This window comes from Gymnoscopelus microlampas, assembly GCF_963454915.1.
Source record: "Gymnoscopelus microlampas genome assembly, chromosome: 8".
NCBI classification, from domain to species: Eukaryota; Metazoa; Chordata; class Actinopteri; order Myctophiformes; family Myctophidae; genus Gymnoscopelus; species Gymnoscopelus microlampas.
In genome coordinates this window covers 53,678,237-53,700,162 of record NC_139945.1, presented here as the reverse complement: position 1 = coordinate 53,700,162, position 21,926 = coordinate 53,678,237, and the positions used below count along the sequence as shown (strand labels likewise).

The following is a 21,926-nucleotide window of genomic DNA, read 5'->3' as shown; positions in this document are numbered from 1 at the left end:
GTCAGGGTGCTGATATCGTGCATGTTGGCTCACTAGAAACACTCCATTTTGGTTCCCAAATGCCCCCTTATGGTGGGTGTGTAACTCTGAGAGTGTACAAATGGAACCAAATAGACCCGTAAGGGTCCATTTGGTTCCATTTGTACACTCTCAGAGTTATGGGGGTCCTTGAAAATAAGACAACCACTGTGCTACACTAAATGGAACAGAGCCTTAATTAGTATTATTGGTAATACCTGTGAAGGAAGTAAGGAAGGGGCCCAATTCATTCCCAATATGGCTGCTGTGCATGGAGCCTATTCCATAACTACAGCAGTGACTGGCGTGCAGTTCTCTCAGATCCGCGCAGGGGGGGGGGGGGGGGGGCGCTACTGCGTTTCATTCGCCTCCAGCCGACTTGTCTGTCAGTGTGGCCACTAGGTGGCGTCTCAGACAGCCCACTCTGGCAGTTCTGTCAGTGTAATAAATGCGTTGTGTTTGTTATGGTACGAATTTGACTTAAGCTGCAGTTGTCATTGCATGCAGTAGCAGATATACAAGCTTGAAACGTGGCTTGAAACGCGCCTTGAAGCGCGTCTCGAAACGCGGCGCGAAACGCGGCGCAAAGTCTTCAGCTTGTCGATCTGCTACTGCTATTTTTGAATTTGAATCCTGAAAGGTAACAGTTTTGGACAGTTGAGGTTTCACCCGACAAAGACGATATTAATTCCATTGGAGACTTGACGCGACCAGTGGTGGAAAAAGTATTCAAATTTTGTACTTAAGTAAAAGTACCAATACTGCAATGTAGAAATACTCCATTACAAGTAAAAGTTCGGAATTAAAAGTACAAAAGTATTGGCATAAAAATTTACTTAAAGTACCAAAAGTAAAATCACTCATTATGCAGAATGTCCCATTTCAAGTTGAAAATAAATGTGTTTTGAAAATAGCAGATCTACAAGCTCACAATGTGAGCTTATTGTGAGCTTATTGTGAGCTCATTGTGAGCTTATTGTGAGCTATTTTCAACTGGCGGAAATGTACTGTATATAGGGCTGAAGTGGTTAGTGTTTGTTTTGTAATAATAATCCAAATCTACAAAGTAACTAAAGTTTTCAAATAAGTATAGTGGAGTAAAAGTACAATATTTGCCTCTGAGATTTAGAAGTAGTAAAAGTAAGTAAAAGTACTGAAAATTGGAATTACTCCAATAAAGTAAAAATACCTCAAAACTGTGCTTAAAGACGGGGTGCCGTGATCCCCCCCCCCCCCCCCCCCCCCCCCAAAACATAATCATCAGGTATTATGGTTATACTAGGAGGAAGATTTTTTTCAAAAAAGTGTACAGAAAGTGTTAAAATTATGTTTTTATGTGGACACGCCTCCAGTTCATTAAGTATACCTGGTTCTCACCTTAGCACCTCCTCCACCACCTTAGCACCACCCACCTGTCCTAGTCCCTCCTCCTCCTCATGCCCACACCTGTTTTGTTATGATAATGAGGGTTAGGGTATGTTTTTACTATGTCACTAAAGCGCTGTTTTTCTATTGGCACGTTTGACCCTCAAGGTTTCAGCCTCCAGGTAGAAACTCAAAATAGTCAGAGAAGACATAAAACACCACCAGGGGGCTTAATGAAGTTCTATCAACCTCATAGACACATAGAAAAAGTGCAAAACCATGGCACCACCTCTTTAAATACAGTACTTGAGTAAATGTACGACTTTACACTTGGTTTTATTACCGTTAAACGCTTTCACTAGTCGCTTATTTCGCTAGTTTTTAAGTCTTCTTCCACAGCACGATGTGTTTCTGTAAATATATGTTTTTTTAATTGATGATAAATCAGGGTTTTCGGGGCTTGTGATTGGATTCTACCGAGTCTATACTGCAGTTCTTTCAAATCCACGCAGGGGGGCGCTACTGTGTTCCTGTCTGTCAGTGTGTCCCGCTGCATGGCGCGGCTCGAGCCTGATTTATACTTAGCTGCACGCTGGTGCTGCATGCCGTAAAATGGCAGATCTACAAGCTCACAACGTGTCGCATGTGTGACGCGTTGTGAGCTTGTAGATCTGCTGTTTTACTGAGCACCACCCCGGCCACGCAACTTAAGTCTAACTGAGGCTTCAGACAGCACACTCTGGCAGCTCCATCAGTGTAATAATAATCATCCGCTCACACATCCCCCGCACTCATTGCAGTAGTCCCTCATTTAGTTGCACCATCCATTACTGTCCACCCTGTCTCCCTCGCCGGGGGGGGGGGGGGCTCGGTCACAAGGCCATGTGATGCGCTGGCAATTATATGTTTTTAAATGTCCACCTCATCCCCTCTCTCTCTCTGTGTGTGTGTGTGTGTGTGTGTGTGTGTGTGTGTGTGTGTGTGTGTGTGTGTGTGTGTGTGTGTGTGTGAGGGTGTTCGTGCGTGCTTGCGTGCTTGCGTGCTTGCGTGAATGTGTATACAACCTGTATCTTCTAGTGTCTATCTGTGCCCTTCACAAGACTTTATGTGCGTTTTGTTTGTTTCTATCTGTGTCTACGTGTGTGTGTGTGTGTGTGTGTGTGTGTGTGTGTGTTTGTGTTTGTGTGTACGCTTGTATGCGTGTGCTGACTCGTCTCCCTGTCCCTCTTCCTCTGCAGGATGACGGAGACGTGGAAGATGACATGACCATCAGAGAGGTAAGAATGACAGCCAATCACATCACAGTCTCTCTCTCTCTCACACACACACACACACACACACACACACACACACACACACACACACACACACACACCTACAGCCAATGAGAGGGAAGCGGCAAGGCCTCGCGGCCAATCAGAGGCGAGCCATTAGGACTCGAGTCGATTAACCACATGAACCCTGTAGCCTCCCTATTCTGGGCATGTCATTATAAGCAAACGTTCAGCAAACAATCTCCGGGAAAATGGTCTACAACGCATGTGTCACAATGCAATGCATTGTGAGCTTGTAGATTGGCTATTTTCGCTATGAATAAAGGGGTGCCCTGACATTTTCACTTGCCAACTGGTGTGCCTTGTGCACAGTAATTCCCCTGACGGAATGGAAAATGAGCAGCAGTCAGCAGAGTTTATAACCACCGGCTACAATATGAAACTAGTAGTAACCATGTTTACATGGACTGGAGCAATCCGACTATTGGCTTTAAACTAGATAAGTTTTGTTGTTGTTTTTTTTGTTTATTAGATTTTGACAGAAGCATTCCTTGCATATATATCAAAAACACATATCATTGCATTGCCCCATACTGTATATAGCCCAACGAAGAAAACTAGTTACATAATCATTTAGTTTTTCCCCCCCAAATTAAAACACAAAGGACAAAGGTCTGGCAAGACTTAGAAGAAATTAGACACAAAGAGATGAAACAACAATACACAAAGCCAAAAACAGGAACATAAACGAGAAAAAACGAAACTAAAAAAAAAGAACAAACAAACACATCAGTCAGCTGAACCGTTCAGAAAAGTTAGCGTAATCCGCAAAACAGCACTCCCGTCACGACTCACGACACCCCAATAACATTACACCAGCAGACCTCACACAATACCCTAATCTGGAATGAAAGGGAAGTTTATCCTCCGTACATATTGGAAGAAAGGACTCCATACCTTCCAGAATTTTTCAGCAAAAACATTCAGGGACAGTCTAATTTTCTCCAATTTAAGAAAATATAGGATATCTCTCATCCAATGAATATGTGAGGGAGAGTCAGGAGATTTCCATTTCATCAAGATAAGCCTCCCAGCCAATGAGGTGAGGAAAGGCCATAGCACCTTTCGTAGCTTTAGGGAGGGAAGGCAAAGAAGGGAAATCCCCAAAACAATGCACCAACAGCACATGGTTCCACATTTTTCCCCGATATCTCTGACAGTATCAAGCTGTTTAACTGGGTTGGCTATACTGTAGCCATTTTCCATTCATGTTCACATTTCGTGATACGGAGCAAAGCCAAATAATGACGGAAGACACACCCTCCACATACTGTACAGCAGTGGTTCTCAAACTTTGTCATGTCAAGGACCCCCAAAATGACACTTATTAGCCCGCGGACCCCCATTTCAAAAGATATGCCAGGGACCCCCATAAGAGAAGATTTTTTACGGCTCTAGCAGTGATTCTCAACCATTTCAATTTCAAGGACCCCCAGTTTGACGTGCATTAGGGCTACAGACCCCCATTTAATGGCATTTCTCTCACTTGGACCGCAATTTATATTGTAAAATCAATGTCAATTTAACTCTGAGAGTGTACAAATGGAACCAAATGGACCCGTTACAGACCCATAAGTGTCCATTTGGTCCCTAATCTATCATTTAGCTGGGGACCCCCTGGAACTCCCGCAAGGACCCCTGGGGGTCCCCGGACCCCACTTTGAGAACCAATGCTGTACAGTATACAGTATGTTGTTTGCAACATGTATAATAATGCAACTCAAATTGGAATACTCCACATATCTTAATTTGAGTTTGCTTACTCCGACTATGAGGGGCTGATGGTAATTGAGCAATCAAGCAAACTGACACACTATGGGAACCAACCCAGGGCAAAGCCAGTAAAGGCACGAAGCGCACCACCTATGTGGAAGCACTGCGGCGTGACAGCTTAGCTAGCAACACTGTAGAGCTCAAGACCCTGACGTTAGATAGGAGGGTGTGGAGGGCAGCGAGTCCCGAGTTGGAGTTGGCTTGGCCGTATATACTCTCGCATTGCATCGCATGGTAATTGAAAATTCTGTTTACGCCGCAATCTATTGTTCACATTATTGCCTTAATTAATGTTAATTAAAGGTAGGGTAAGTGATTTTCTTTGGTTAAAATAAGGGTTAAATAGCTCTATATTCTGATAGTACTCATTGCTATAGAGTGTTTGTTCAGTAAAAGGAGTCTCCTTGTCTCTCCAGCTCTTTATTAAACACAAAATACATTTTCGTTTCAGTTTCAGTTTCATTTCCAATTGTATCCAATCAGGATAGAGAACTCAATCAGGATATAGATTAAACAAGTGAAATTTGAAGTGATGACACAAAGAAATGAGCAGAAAGAAATGGAACTGGAACACTATAAAAATGAAGCTTAAACATGGGTACTTTCTCCTGATTGGCTGAGATTTTGACACCTACCGAAAAATGTATTTTCTGTTTATTAAAGAGACGGGGAGACTCCTGTTACTGAACAAACACTCTATAGCAATGATTACTATCAGAATATAGTGCTTTAACCTTTTAACAAAATACTTTTTGTTTTAACCAACAAATATCACTTACCCTACCTTTAATTAATGTAAATTAATATCATAATATTGCTACAATATTGTAAATGTAGCCATTCACTTACTTGGACCTCTAGCCAGTCAGTGAGTATAGGGCCTCTGAACTTGGGGTGTGATGATGACATCAGCGTCTGCATGGGCGACTGGAAGTTTTTTCGGAGGCCTTTCAATATCGCCAGACAGACCCAGATGACCCGCAGTCTATATTTTTGGAAATGACATCATTCATAATTCATTCATCAACAGCAACTCTCATTTCCTCCTCTCTGTCGACCCACACATTCCTGTCACCCCTCCCCCCCTCCTCTCCCCTTTCACTCTCCGAATCACTCACTCATTGCCTCTCATAACTCTTCCTCTCCTTGTCTTACCATCCCTTCTTCTTTATCACACCTTTCGGGCTTTTCCCTCCCTCCCTCCCTCCCTCCCTCCATCCCTCCATCCGCCCATCCATCCATCCCTCCCTCCATCTGTGGTTCGCAGAGGTCTCTGGGTGTCTTTAATGATTGATTCCAGTCCAGTGCGACTTATTGACCATCTATCAGAAGCGGTATGATTTGTTCGGGTGGGGCTTTGGCCGTTTGTCCCCAGATTATGACGCCTCTTTGCTGTGATTAGTGGCTTGACACCAAACAAATGGTCCTCATCTGTCAGCAGCATCTATCAGGGACTCCCTGCTGCACCTCGGGACAACAGCCAGCCAGGGCAGATAAACCAAAAGGCTCCGCTGGCAAGCAGTGCCTTTGGCCTGGTGGTGACTCAGGAAGCCCAGGCTGGGAGGTAGATTTAGTTGGGGCCTGCCAGTAAAATGACCGGATGGATAGCGGGTCGCCCCACATAACCACACTGTCACCGATGTGATTATCATGTCCTTTCCAATCTCTCTGTCCTCAGTTTCCTGTATCTCTACTATTCTATATCTACTAAGCAAAAAGTGAACTAAAAAAATGCTGTATATAAAAAATCACACCCAGTGTGAAGTGGGCGGTGTGTGGTCATCACAACATGACTCACTTTAAAAAAAGAATAAATGACTTTTTTTAAAGTCCATACTGCTATTCATAGGGCTGCACATGTGTCATGTGTTTCGCTAGCCAATCACAGTCCTGAATTTGCAAAGTCAGCCAATCACATTACAGTTAGTGGTGATGACACTAGCTGTAATGTGATTGGCTGACTTTGCAAAAGTATCGATTTGCATTAACAATGGAAGGGTTAGGGGGTATACACATTTTTTGGTCGGTGTCCAAAACTCACTTAAAGGGGGCGGCTACACCGCCCCAAAAAACTCGATGGGTACTGTTCCTGGAGAAGTAACTGTATGTGAGCTGACGCAGGATGTTCCATGTAAATACAGATGAAGTCATTCATTCTCAAGCTCTCCCAAGTCGGTGCGCTGTTGCAGTGGACCAGTGTTGATTTTTTTTGTCGACTAAAACTATGACGAAATAATGTCTGTAGACTACCTTTTTTCACTTTCGAATACCAAATAAAAATGAAATAAAAACTAAGCTATGATGACTAAAACTATGACTAAATATATTGACAATTTCATCAACAAATACAAACTAGACTAAAATGTTTGGGAGGCACTAGTGGGGAAGAGATCCAGTAGAACAAGTCATCATGGGTGCGCGCGGGTGTGTCACAGACCGTGAGAGCTTGTAGATCGGCTATTTTCGGCATGCAGCTAAGTGAAAATCTTTTTCCAGGATTACAAGATTAGGCATTGGCACTGGGTGAAAAATAGCGGTTAAAAAATATTGGGATAAAACAATTAAAAATATATTATAGTCTAAATAACATTTCTAAAACGTTACATGTTTCAAAAAAGTATAACATATTTCAAAGGAGAAAAAAAAGGTTCCGGATATCCCTGTAGGAGACAAAGCTGTACAATTCTGAACGAAGCTTCTAGGAGTGCCAAAGTTTGAGGAGAACGAATATTGGTTATAAATATGATAAATAATTGTAACAGTAACATAGCTGGGCTCTAAAAGAGATCGAGACCAGTAACTAAAGCAAAAATAAAGCCTCATGTCATATACATTTAATGATGAACCTAAAAATGATGTTGCTGCTGTTCTGCATACAACCAGTTGAAGAAATCACAGATTGAAGCTTTAACCTTTTGCTTTTTATGACATTTATTAGACATTCATGTTTATGGAAGATGTATTATAACATGTATTATATTGCTAGTTTGACCACTTCAAATGCTCTATCACTTCCTTCCCACAGGTGTTACCAATGATACTAATGAAGGCTCTGTTCCATTTAGTGTAGCACAGTGGTTTCCACGACCCCCATAACTCTGAGAGTGTACAAATGGAACCAAATGTACCCTTACGGGTCCATTTGGTTCCATTTGTACACTCTCAGAGTTACACACCCGTAAGGGGCCATTTGGAAGCCCATGAGGGTCCCTGGACCCCAACTGTAGACCCACTGGTGTAGCAGAGTGTTTCCAGTGAGCCAACATGCACAATATCAGCACCCTGACTCCATCTGACCAGAATGGAACAGAGCCTTCATTAGTATCATTGGTAACACCTGTGAATGTCTTCATAATATGGCTACTGTGAATAGAGCCTATTGAAGCCGGGAACGCATCTGTGTAACTACTTAAACCATTATTGTATACTTTTACACTACTTTTATACTTTATACTACTCAAAAATCACACCCAGTGTGAAGTGAGCGATGCCTTTGATGAGTTAATTTCATTAAAGTACATAATATGAACTAGTGGAACAATGATAAATCCCTGTCCATTCATTTCAAGGCTGCTCAACTGCGCCGCTTGGAGGTAGGTCACCCAGCGGTTTTCAGGCAGTACTACTCTATTTGATGTGTGCTGGTATTCAGGCAGTACTAGTCTGAAGTATTTTTTAATGATTTATGAACTTTTAAGTAGTTATACTTAAATGAATTACTTTTATGCTTACTTTAATCACTTTTAAGTATTTTTACTCCAAATTGTTTTTTTTGCTTTTTTTTTTAAACTTTTTTAGTATTTGTACTCAGTTTAGTGACTTTAAAGTACTTTTACTCACTTTATTTACTTTTTTTTAATACAAATTTTAAGTACTTTTAAGTATTTTTACTAAATTTATTTACTTTCAATTGAGTTTTGAGTACTTAAAGCACTTTTACTTGCGCGCACGTGTGCTTTGACAGCCTGTGTATGTGTACTGTGCATGTCCTTAAGTGCGCATGTGTTGCACTGTCTCCTCTTTGTCCATCTTTGTGTTGCAATCAGCTGCAGCTGTTGCCGTGCTCATACAGTACATGCATTCATACATACGGACATACAGGTGCGGCTGGCACCACTCAAGTATAGCAGATATCTCTATATATATATATATATAGATATATATTTTTGAAAAACTCAACTCAAATCTTTGCTTCTGGGGGTCACTGGAACAACATATTTTGATGGGGGTTGGCGGCCAAATACACATCATTTTGGAGGTCCTTGACATGAAAAAGTTTGAGAACCACTGATATAGGAACATAGGATTAGGATTTAGAGGACATTTTGTGGAATCGGAACTTCAGCCCTTAATGGGTTCATCTTAAAATAACCAATCTGCTATTTTTGGTGTGCGGCACGCTTCCATAGAAGACATGCTGGGCTTCTATGGAATCCAAAATGACTGAAATCAGTCGTGGCGACTTGAGAACTTGAATCCATGGACCCCTTCTAATTAACTGAACTAGGGCAGCAGCTGCCATTCACAGGTGACAGTGGTCACTTGCATTACCCATGAAGTAACTGGAGGCCAGTCTGTGATGTCAGTCATCTGTCATCATCTGTCATGTCAATGTCATGCAGTACTATGACGTCATCTGTATATGTGTGCCTATCGAGGCACGCACGCACGCACGCACGCACGCACGCACGCACGCACGCACGCACGCACGCACGCACGCACGCACGCACGCACACACACACACACACACACACACACACACACACACACACACACACACACACACACACACACACACACACACACACACACACACACACACACACACACACCCAGCCTCTCACCCCTCTCTCTCTCTTGCAGATCTCTGAGTGGGAGGAGCAACAGCTTGACGAGACGGTCAACTTCAACAACTGTAAGATAGACCCCGCCCCCTTCCAGCTGGTGGAGCGCACCTCTTTGCATAAGGTCTGTCTGTCTGTCTGTCTGTCTGTATGTCTGTCTGTCTTCCGTAGGAGTCTGCACCACTCAGTGTTACATTAATATTGTGGATTGATGCAATTTGAACCCCTTTGTGCACTGGTGGAAACATTAGGCAATCACGCTCACGCCGAGGTGCTCGCAAACACTTACACTGTATGCGCGCGCGCACACGCACACACACACACACACACACACACACACACACACACACACACACACACACACTTCAGTTATCCCCCACAGAGTGCAGGAGATGGAGGGAGTGCTGCATGAAGATGGGATGGGTATGGAGCTTGTGTTCATTTAGTTTGCTTACTGCAGCACAATCTCTCTCTCTCTCTCTCTCTCTCTCTCTCTCTCTCTCTCTCTCTCTCTCTCTCTCTCTCTCTCTCTCTCTCTCTCTCTCTCTCTCTCTCTCTCTCTCTCTCTCTCTCTCTCTCTTGCACACACACACACACACACACACACGCGCACACACGCACACGCGCGCACGCACACACTCATTACTGTTCAAATACGCACTTTCTACCATGCACACAAACGTCCTCCCACGGTTGTGCTTGCCAGTGGCAGTGGCTGATGTCCTCCATTCATAATGCCGCCCCTCTCTCCCTCTTTCCCTCCATCCCTCCATCCGCCCACGCGCTCCTTCTCTCTCTCTCTCTCTCTCTCTCTCTCTCTCTCTCTCTCTCTCTCTCTCTCTCTCTCTCTCTCTCTCTCTCCTCTGGGCTGTGAGAATGCTGTTTAAACATTTAAGAGTAAGATCCTGCACCAATCCATCTCACTCTCCCTTCAGTGCACACTGCCAAGAGCCAATACCATGCACCATCTCTGTCAGCATATTAAGCACTGCCAGCCAGCCAGCCAACAGGACTATCTGTGTTTTGTCGCCGTCAGGCAGAGAAACCTTGTATCTCCATAATTCGCATTTCTTTTTTTTCTCCTTACCTTTTCATAAATCAATGCCCTTTTTATACTGCGTTATATGATGGTGTCACACAGAACTAGCCGACCCACAAGCTCACAATGTGTTGCATCGCGACACAATTTTAAATAAATAAATAAATACATTTGAAGAATTTTGCCTATAATTACATGCCCAGAATAGGGATGCCAGGTTGAAAGTGGTTAAGTCTGTCTGTGGGGTTTTATTAAATATTTAACCAATGCAAAGTATTAACAACAGCTTGTGACTAAATAATATCCAATATACATTGGATCCATTGGAACAAATCGCATTTCCACTCCCTGAAAATGTATGGTTTTGGACCATAGAGTTAAAAAATAATAGAGAGGGCACCCGAAATCCCCTCCCATCCACTTGCATTGAGTTGCTCACCCAGCGCATGAAGCGAAATCACCCCTTCTTCCGGGTTGGAAAGTGTGATGGGCGTAGCCTATTTGGGGCCACTGTGATACGTTCTGCGTTCCGTTTAAGCTGCAGTACCTACGAATGGCCAGCATGTCCATTTTGCTTCAATGCAACCACTGGGTTCTGGGGGCTTGTTTTGGACATACAAGTTTTCCACCCGACAGCGGCGATATGCATGCGCGCGTGTGTGTGTGTGTGTGGGTGTGTGGGTGGGTGGGTGGGTGTGTGGGTGGGTGTGTGGGTGGGTGGGTGGGTGGGGGTGTATGTGTGTGTGTGAGAGAGAGAGAGATAATTGCAAAATACAGCTACAGTTTGTCTCAATAAGTCTGTGTGCGTGCGTGCGTCCGTCCGTGCGTTCGTGTGTGCCTGTCTGTCTGTCTTATCTGTCTCTAGGGTTGCCAACAGTCCCGTATTAGCCGGGACGCCCCGTATTTGAGCCAAAAGGGGCGTGTCCCGTACGGGACTTTGTTTGTCCCGGACTCCGGTGTAAAGGGAAAAATAAAAAATATATTTCTGTTTGCGCACACTGCAGTGTCTGGCTGCGTGTTTGTGTGCTTTATGAGATGGGCGCTAGGACCGCTCAGTTGACAGGGCAGGCACAGTGCTCGCACGAGTGCTTGTGTGTGTGTGTGTGTGTGTGTGAGATTTTCTACGGTGGGAACGGCATCATTGTTTGTGTGGCATGTCAGCCTGTTCCCAACCCTAACCCTAACCCTAAAACCGAAATAAAGTAACAAAAAAAAGTAACTTTATCCGCGGGAAACCCGAAAAAAATCGCGCGCGTGCATGTGTCCCGTTTCTCCAGTTCTGGATGTTGGCAACCCTATCTGTCTCTCTGTCTGTGAATATGCATGTGTGTGTGTGTGTGTGTCTAATTAGTTTGCAGCTTGTGTTAGTTGTCACCGTCTCCATGCATGTCTGTAAACGGGCCGCTGTCTCATGCTGTTGGGCCTGCACTGTGTTATAGGAACATCTATCTGCATGAAATATTAACGTGACACGAGGAATCTCCATCCCGAGTCGCTGTCTGTCGGGCAGAAACCTCATACGTCCAAATTCCAAAACCTTAAACTTTTCAGGAAATGGATAGAAAAGAAGTTGTGTAACAATGGATCCAATGTTGTTATTATTTAGTCACAAGCTCTTGTTAACTCATTAAGACCTGGAAATCTGTGTCACTTTAGATTTCTTTGGCTATTCAAAAATAGCAGATATACAAGCTCATAGCGCGGCACCGAGTGCCGCGCTGTGAGCTTGTATATCTGCTATTTTTTTTTAAATCGTGAAAAAATATTTTTTTGATTTTTTTTCAAAAAACTGTTTGGATTTAGAAAACATTGTAGAATCGGCTTCAGGTCTTAATGGGTTAATTATTTTGGTTCAATATCTATAAAAGCCACAGATGCACTTACCCCCCTTTCACTTTAGCTTTCGACATCTTTCCAAAATAGTGAAAATAGCATATACAGTATAAGTGTTGTGCGCTTGTAGATCGGCTATTTTCGCTACTTTTGTGCGAACACTCTTGTATGGCATTAATTTACAAATAGATATGGAGTATACAAGGTTTCTGTCCGACAGCAACGTTATTTTAGAAGCATTTATTTGATCTATTTGTTCCTGGGGCTGCTGCCAGAACCATCAGGAGGCTGTCAGCTGCTCTTAACTGACCCTCATCACAGTCACACATTAAGTCAATAATACAATTATTCAAAATTAATGCTCAGTCATTAACCACATTAACCCTATTTTGGGCAAAAAATCGCCCTATATGCTTAATTGTCTCCACCAGGCCGAAGGCATGGCGAGAGAGTACAGAGTACAGATTTGATCCAAACATCACACAAATCGGTACACAGTATCTCTATAGTCATGTGATCAACACGGATCTGTCCCATTGTCCATATCACATCCTGATTGGCTAAGATTGCCTTCCAAACTTTGCAGGATTGGTTTGTTTTGAACAAAATGCCTCATATCATCAACGCAGCATCCGATTTCCGTGAAATTGTGCACGCACATTCCCACTAGGCATAGGAAGAAATGCCACTTAAAAACTTTCAAATCAGCCTCATGGTGGCGCTAGAACAGGCCGATTCACGTTTTTACCTATAACTGCACCGATCTGCGTGAAACTTTGCACGCACAATCACTAGAGGCCAAGGAAAAACCCTTTGCCCTGCATTTTTCACATCTGCCTTTTAGAGCGCCACCAGGAGGCCGACCTTTGGAAAACACATTTTTTTGCTCTTACGCCTTCAGATTCTGTCCAAAAATCACGCAATTCGGTACACAGTATCTCTATAGTCATGTCATCAAGACGGATGTGTCCGATATTTCATATTCCATCCTAATTGGCTAACATTGGCTTCCAACGTTTGCAGGATATGTCCGTTTTGAACAAAATGCCTCAAATCATGAACGCAGGGTGCGATTTCCGTGAAATTTCGCACGCACATTCCCAGTAGGCCAAGGAACAAATGCCAACATTTTCACATTGGCCTATTATAGCGCCACCAGCAGGTCTAATTTAACAAGACAATGTTTTGGAACAAAATGCCTCAAATCATGAATGCAGTGTCCGATTGCTGTGAAAGGCCTAAGAAGAAATGGCACCCTTTTCACATTGGCCTATTATAGCGCCACCAGGAGGCCACAATACCTTTCTGACCTGGCGGAGACTTGTGCTCCGAGGAGCACTTTTTCTAGTTTACTATGTGTCACTCTGTGAAAATTGCTTATCTATAAGCTCGACACATTGTTGTTTTCTTTCAAACGGCTTAGCCACTTTCGGCACACGATTTGGCTAAAATAAATATTGTCGGCAAAGAGATTTGGTGTAAAGGGAAAATAGGAGTGGACCATATAAAGAGGCCTGGGGGTACCCCGTTCCATGAAGTACTATATAGGGGTTTAAGTGATTAACCAGTAAATTGCTCTTTAAATTCCCTCTTTTGTGAGCTGTAGTTTCTAGAAGTTCCTGTACATTTCACCTGGCCATTCATCACTTCATAGGTCTCTTACCTGCGTGGCGGAATGAATTTCACAATTACCAAATGTTCCTTCTGGCAAACCATGCCGACTTATTAACGCTAAAAGGGTTTTGAGAAAGATGCTAACCCAAGTCCAGCTGGCCTCGTTCCCAATACTTTTTTGAAGTTCTTTGTCCTTTGTACCAGGGGGTTCCCAGCCAAATTAGAAAATGTATTATTGTCACAATCATTTTAACCTCTTTAACCATTTTTATACTTTGGCTATTAAGAAATAGCAGATATACAACCTGAGTGCCGCGCTGTGAGCTTGTAGATCTTCGTGAAAATGTGTGCAAATCTTTGAATATATTTTTAAAGCGAACATTTGTAACTCAAAGCTTTGCTTCTGGGGGTATCCCTAGAACAAAATATTAACTAATAATATATATTAGGGCGGAGGTCCACGGCCAAATACATATCATTTTGGGAGGAATCCCCCAGAAGCAAAGATTTGAGTTACAAATGTTCGCTTTAAAAAAATAAGTATTCAAAGATTTGCTCACATTTTCACGATTTTTCTGAAAATAGCAGATACACAAGCTCATGGCGCCGCGCTATGAGCTTGTATATCTGCTATTTTTGCAGTTAAGTGGGCTTCAACTTTTTTGAAAAAAAAACAAAAAAAATATTTTTTCAATATTTTTCAAAAATAGCAGATCCACAAGCTCATAGCGCGGCACTCGGTGCCGCGCTATGAGCTTGTAGATCTGCTATTTTTGAATAGCCAAAGAAACCTAAAGTGACACAGATGCGTTCCAGGTCTAAAAGTTCATTTTCTACCAAGGTGAGAGGAGGCAGCTACAAACAAAATGTCATTTTGAAACTCTGGATCCTTTTATTATATGAAGCTGTCAACGTTGAAGACTGTAATGGTGATCAGACCACTTCTTAGGTTTTGCCGGACAAACAGATTCTATTTAATGAAGGACCCCAGTGAAGGTAAAGCCTTACTTCGATCCCGGTGGTCCCTTGGGTGTACAGCTAGTACTGCCGTTTTTTCTATCCTACTGGGAAGTTGCTAGTCTCAGTCGGTGTCTTTGCGAGTGTAGCTCTGTGATAAGGAAGATGCTAGAGCAGTGGTACTCAAAGTGGGGTCCGGGGACCCCCAGGGGTCCTTAGGGGGGGGGGGGGGGGGGGGGGTTCCAGGGGGTCCCCAGCAAAATGTGTTAATATAGCGTCACAATAATTTGAACCACTTTAACCTTTTATACTTGGGCTATTCAAAAATAGCAGATATACAAGCTCATAGCGCAGATTTGTGCACACCTTTGAATATATATATTTTTAAAGCGAACATTTATAACTCAAATCTTTGCTTCTGGGGGGTCCCTGACACAAAATATTTTGAGATGGGGGTCGGCGGCCAAATACGTATAATTTTGGGGGTCCTTGACATGAAAAAGTTTGAAAACTAACGTGCTAGACTATTAGGAAGGCAATTATCTTCCTGCCGGGAGAGAAAAGCAGCAGTTTCACTGGAGCTGGAGCAAAGAGCCCTGCTCTGTGATGTTAAGAGTGTGACCAAATGCCTGTGTCTGATCATTTCTCCACTGTGTGTGTCCCCCTGCTATCACCTCCCTCAGACGCACACCATCTTCTCCTTGCTGGGTTTGGACCACGCCTACGTCACTAGCATCGGCCGCCTCATCGGGGTGGTCTCCCTGAAAGAGGTAAGAGATTTTTATTTCAAATAATAAGAAAAGGTCTGAAAAAATGTTCCGAAACTTTTTCTTTTTAATCACGCAAATAGCAGATGACACTCATGACATATGTAGTAGTGACGTTTGTTTAGTTTGGGTCCGGGGGAGACATCAAATATGTCTTTTGGGGTTTGGGTACCCCAAAATGGTGTAGATGGACAGGACCTCGATTCCTGCCAATGATACTAATTAAGGCTCTGTTCCATTTAGTGTGATATAGTGGTTTTCTTATTTTCAAGGACCCCCATAACTCTGAGAGTGTACAAATGGAACCAAATGGACCCATTTGTACACTCTCAGAGTTACACACCCGCCATAAGGGGCCATTTGGGAACCAAAATTGAGTGTTTCTAGTGAGCCAACATGCACAATATCAGCACCCTGACCAGAATGGAACAGAGCCTTCATTAGTATCATTAACACCTGTGAAGGAAGTAAGAAGAGGCCCAATTTCTTTCCAATATGGCTGCTGTGCATAGAGCCTATTAAGCACAAGTGACCGAATAAATGTATAACAAAATTATAAAAATAAATGATGAGTTCTGGGTTCCCAGAATCAAGTGTTAGTACTGCCTCCTGTGCCCGGTCCAAATTAGGTTCTGAGAAGTTTAACCTTATTTGAAACAAACAAACAAATCCATAACTTGTGTAATACATTGCACTGTATGGGATGGTACTCTTAGTTCTTGCAGTCAACAAGAGCCATTAGGAAACAAGGCATCTAGAGGTTATTTGCGTTCATACACTTCTCCCACATACTGTATGTGCGGTACTAATAGTTCCACACAGCTCCATATTTTCCTCTCGGTGGAATTCCGGTGTCAAAGTGTTGTTTTGAAAAGCACCAAAACATGACCCACGATTCCCAAAGAAGCCGAACATGCCGAAGTTCGAATGAAGTTTGTAGGTGAAAGTACGAGGGAGGAGAAAGAGTTCAAAGTTTGGGGGAGACTGAATAATGAATCTATATTATACAACAGGTAGTTCCGACCAAGCAATCTGATTGGTTGAAATAGCTTCCTAGCCGTGCTTCAAACCAGCATCATAGCACGGGCCTAATCACAATAATAAATCACTCCGCACTGTGCACCGAGCGGAGTGCACTGAGTGGAATCAGCTGTGCTGATGAGACGGTGCCTCAGAGCGCTGCCACAGGGACTATTTAATGACTCAGTCAAATAAACTCTTCTCTTTACAGGGAAACGGATAATAGCGAAACATTTTTATTATGAATTGCCCCACAATATGAATACATTTGGATGTGTTTTGTTGGTAACTGTTGTATAATCGCAATATTACACTCGAGGGTGTGCTTTACCTACATTATTGGCACTTCAGTGATGCTCGCGGAACTCGGCTGCGCCTCGTTCCTGACCGCATCACTGGCGTGCCAATAATGACAGTAAAGCACACCCTCTCGTGTAATATTGCTTAATTATATAACAGATAGTGGAAACAACATGAGTGGGCTCTCCCAGCGAGCCTGCTAAAAATAGAAAGGAAAGGAGGCCTGAGACGTCAACAACGGAAATCTCAAACACTACTGTGAAACCAAATGTTATAGCAGCCCCTTAGCAACCCCCCTCCCGCCAGTATCTTTAGTGTTTTTCTCTAGGCTTCAGCTGTATTTTATATACCGTTACATTACCAGTGGCACCATGGAATATTTCTGACATTTTGAGTGCAAAGATGAGAATTGTAAGCGCCTATTGAAAAGGCTATTGGACTGAAAGTACTATTATCCCTGATGACACGGCCACTTTAAATTGTGAGAATCGACCTGTTAGTCTGACGGTTTTGCCGTATATACAGCCGCTAAGGAATGACATGCCGTACGTGGTTTGGGAATACAATTGGGGAGAAAAACAGGAAGTCAAACTTTCTGGAGGAGGACTTTAAGTATGAAGTCTGTAGAAAAGTGAACGCTGTGAACCCTATTCTGGGGTGAACGTTTGGTGAAAATTGCCAATCTACAAGCACACATTGCATCGCAACGCCACCGATTTATCCCATTAAGACCTGATTCTACAATTGCCTTCTAAATCAGTACTTGTCAAACTTGTTCGAGCCCCAAAATGATATGTGTTTGGTCGTGGACCCCCATCTGAAAATGTGTTGTGCCAGGGACCCCCAGAAGAGAACATTTGTGTTAAAAAAAATTCAAACTGATTCAAAATGTTTTCACTCTCAAGATGTTTCAAAAATGGTCAGAAATAGCAGCTCAAATGGCATTTTAATTGATTTCATATACCCAGATCATCACTGTGTCGGTATTTGGCAATCACCCTCGGTCTCACCCTCCAGTCCTCGCCATTCTCTCTTTCGCTCGCTCTCTATCTCCCTTACTATTCCTCTCCATCGCTGTCTGTCTGTCCCTCCCTCTCCCTCTATGTCCCTGTCTCTCTCTCTGCTTCTCTCTTCGTCTCTTTCTGTTCTCTCTCTCTTCAGTATTAATGAGCTCTGTCTGCAGCTTCTGTCTGTCGCTTAGTGTGACAGACTCGGAGACAAAGGACTGCTTAACCCTTTAAGGCCGGGAAGGGAACGCGTGTGTGTCATTTTAAGATTTCTTTGGGCTATTCAAAAATAGCAGATACACAAGCTCATAGCGCGGCACCGAGTGCCGCGCTATGAGCTTGTAGATCTGCTATTTTTTGAAAAATCTTGAACATTTGTGCAAATCATTTTTAACTCAAATCTTTGCTTCTGGGGGTCCCTGGAACAGAATATTTTTAGATGGGAGGGGGTCCGCGGACAAATACATATTATTTTGGGGGTCCTTGGCATGAAAAAAGTTTGAAAACCATTGAAAATATAGCAACATAAGTAAAAAAAAAAAAAAAGTTAGGATTTAGAAGACATTTGTAAAATCCCCAGAAGCAAAGATTTGAGTTAAAAACTTTCACCTTAAAAAAGTATATATATATGTTCAAACTAAAGATTTGCACACATTTTCACGATTAAAACAAAATATAGCAGATCTACAAGCTCGTAGCATGGCACTCGGTGCCGCGCTACGAGCTTGTATATCTGCTATTTTCATAGAGCCAAAGAAATCTTAAAATGACACAGATGCGTTCCCGGTCTTAAAGGGTTAATGTTCCAGTCTCTCTCTCGCTCTCGCTCTCTCTCGCTCTCTTCCTCCCCTTCATGTCTTCCTGCCTCACGAATCAGGTAAACCCACAGCCTTTATAAATTGGCCAGGAAGCGAGGTAGGGGATTGTTGCTAAGTGCAGGGCTGCTGCCGTGTGCCTGCCTGCTGACATTTAGGTTTTTTTGTTCCACACACAACAAGCAGACACACCCTGCTGCCAGGGCAGATAAACACTATGCTGTCTGTCTGTCATACGTTGGCAGATAAACACTATCCTGTCTGTCATACAGCCCCGCAGCATGTTGCCATAGAGATAGGCAACGTGTTTTAATAAACTAGAAAATGTGCTCCTCGGAGCACAGGTCTCCGCCAGTACTGTTCCTGATTAATCCTGTCTTAAGTGTTACTTGATTAATCCTGTCTTAAGCGTTACTCCGCCATTTCTCAGCCATTTCGTGATTACTCCTGTCTTACCTCACTTTGAAAGAGGCCAAGACTCTTTCAAAGTGACACATCTATTTATAGGCCGCTATACGTCATGCGTCTCACTAGCCAATCAGAGCACACTCTTTCAACGTATTGTCACGTGTCACGTGAGGCTTGACCAATGTTAGCTTGGCCGAGGGGGGGTGGACGGAAAGTGAAAACATAGTCTCCTGGCGGAGACAATTACTTTTGAAATGTTTGAAAATAGCAAAATAGCAAAATCTGTTGAGTGGAAATAAGAAAAAAGTCTCCACCCTTCTCTGCTGCCTAGAACCGGACAATCGATTTTTGGGGTCACGTGATCAGTGGCGTATGGCCGATGTACTCTTTGGCCCGCCCTCTAGACAGCCTCATGGGGGAATCTCACTACTTGTTTTAGCCTTTTACCCATTTTTCTCCACAATTAAGTTAGGCTTTATTCACAGCAGCCATATTATGAAGACATTCACAGGTGTTACCAATGATACTAATGAAGGCTCTGTTCCATGCTGGTCAAACAGAGTCAGGGTGCTGATATTGTGCATGTTGGCCCACTGGAAACACTCTGTTACACCAGTGGGTCTACAGTTGGGGTCCAGGGACCCTCATGGGGTTCCAAATGGCCCCTTACAGGTGTGTAACTCTGAGAGTGTACAAATGGAACCAAACGGACCCGTAAGGGTCCGTTTGGTTGCATTTGTACACTCTCAGAGTTATGGGGGTCGTGGAAACCACTGTGCTACACTAAATGGAACAGAGCCTTCATTAGTATCATTGGTAACACCTGTGAATGTCTTCATAATATGGCTTGTAGAATAACTACGGTCAAGTATTGGACAGGACGTCGAAAATATGGAGTTAAAGTTGGTACTTTATATAGGAAAAAAAGGATGATACAAATGGTACAAAACAACGCTCTTATAGACGGGTTAGCTTTTAGCTTTCATTCATTCGATCCACGCAGCTAGTATTGCTCAATAGCACTGGCACAATAACACTGTCCCGGTCTTTCTTTTACATCCGGTTCACCGCTAAGCCTTGTGGGACATGCAGTTTTTACTTAACCCCTCGTTAGGTATACAAAAATAGAAAGGTGACAATTCACTGTCAAACAATGTTTTCTCAATAAACAACATCAATAAACTGTATTAAATGAAATGTATCTTTTAACTCTGCTTTTAACTGAATATAATACTTTATGAATTTAGCAGCAATTAAATCAATCATGCAAATTAACTGTAACCCATTAAGTTACAACATCCTCCCCCCATGAATTACTTGTTCATTAAATCTCAAGACAGTACAGTAACTGAATAGGTCTTCTTAGCAAAGTCCCTGAGGGAGTGCGGACTATGCACGACCTGACAAGTCCATCTCGGCCTGTAAACAGTTCTGTGATTCTTCCCAGTTTCCAGGTTTGTCTGGGGGTGTTATCTTCTCCAATGAGTACAACGTCACCCACTTTCAGTGGGGTGGGCGTCGGTGTGTCACAGCGGTGTGCTGACTTCAAGTCCAGCAGGTAATCTTTACGCCAGGCGCTCCAGAAGCTGGTTGTGAGTCTCTGCCTGTACTTCCATCTTCTTGTGATCTCTGCCTTGTTGGCAGTTGGGTGCTGTGTGTCAGCAGGGAAGGGCTTTGGTGGCAGAGAGGTCAGTCGTTTTCCCACCAGAAAGTGGGCTGGGGTCAGTGGCTGTGGCTCATCCACTTCGTTGTGCACAAATGTCAGAGGCCTAGAGTTTATGATAGCCTCCACCTCTGTCAGTACTGTGCACATTTCTTCAAAGTTGAGTGAAGCTCTCCCAAGAACTTTCTTCAGGCATGTTTTTACTGATCGGACGAGTCTCTCCCAGAATCCGCCCCACCAGGCTGCTCGCTCTGCGATGAACTTCCAGGTGATGCCTCGTTCTGAGAAGAACTCTAACAGCTGGGGTTCTTTGATAGCTTTCCACAGCTCTTTCAGGTCCTGATCAGCTCTCTTGAATGTTCTAGCATTGTCTGAATAGATTATTTTGCATAATCCTCTTCTTGATATGAATCTTTTCAGCGCTAACAGGAATGTCTCTGTTGACTGATCTGAGACCAGTTCCAGGTGTACTGCTCTGGTTACAGCACAGGTGAATAGCGCGATGTATGACTTCTTCACAGAATCATCTGCCTTCACATAAAGCGGCCCTGCAAAATCCACACCTGTGACTTCGAATGGTGGGGATTCAGTTATTCTGTCTTTGGGCAAGGGCGCAGTGATCTGTTTTCCGGCTTTTGCCTTGAATCTTTTGCAAACTGTGCAGCTTGTCACAGTCCTCTTGACTAGCTGCCTGGCACGTAGGATCCAGTATCTCTCTCTCACTTGAACGAGAGTGTCTCTCACTCCTGAGTGCATCACTTTTTCATGACATGACTGTATCAACAGTTCTGAATATCTGTGTTTATTGGGCATAATCCATGGGTGCTGCTCTCTGAATGTGAAATCAGACTGCTGCAGCCTTCCTCCCACACTGAGCAGCTCGTGTTCATCCAGGAAAGGTTTGAGTTCTTTGATCTTGCAGTCATTGTTCAGGCTTTTTTCTGCCTTCAGTTGTTTGATCTCCTGGCTGAAACTCTGTTGCTGTGTTGTCTTTATCCAGTACTTTTCTGCCTCGAAGAGCTCGTCCGCAGTCAGTTCTCCTCTTTTCTTTGTTTTTGTTTGAGTATTGACTATGAATCTCTTTATCCAGGCTGTCACTCTGAGGACTCTTTTCAGCTTGCTGTATCGTTCCAGCTCCAACACTGGTTCAGTGGGGTCTGTGTCATTTG

The 21,926-nt window shown here is 43.3% G+C and overlaps 1 protein-coding gene across 1 annotated transcript in view; it reads left to right on the top strand.

The window, feature by feature from the left end:
• The window catches only part of LOC311050142 (chloride channel protein 2-like), a gene marked incomplete at its 3' end in the record, with an annotated part of 256,197 nt that overhangs the window by 228,386 nt on the left and 5,885 nt on the right, over positions 1 to 21,926 (top strand). Inside the window, exons 20-22 of the mRNA XM_084064112.1 lie at positions 2,622 to 2,660; positions 9,354 to 9,458; positions 15,461 to 15,547. Coding sequence (XP_083920238.1) covers positions 2,622 to 2,660; positions 9,354 to 9,458; positions 15,461 to 15,547 — 231 coding nt within the window. The remainder of the gene's footprint in view (positions 1 to 2,621; positions 2,661 to 9,353; positions 9,459 to 15,460; positions 15,548 to 21,926) is intronic.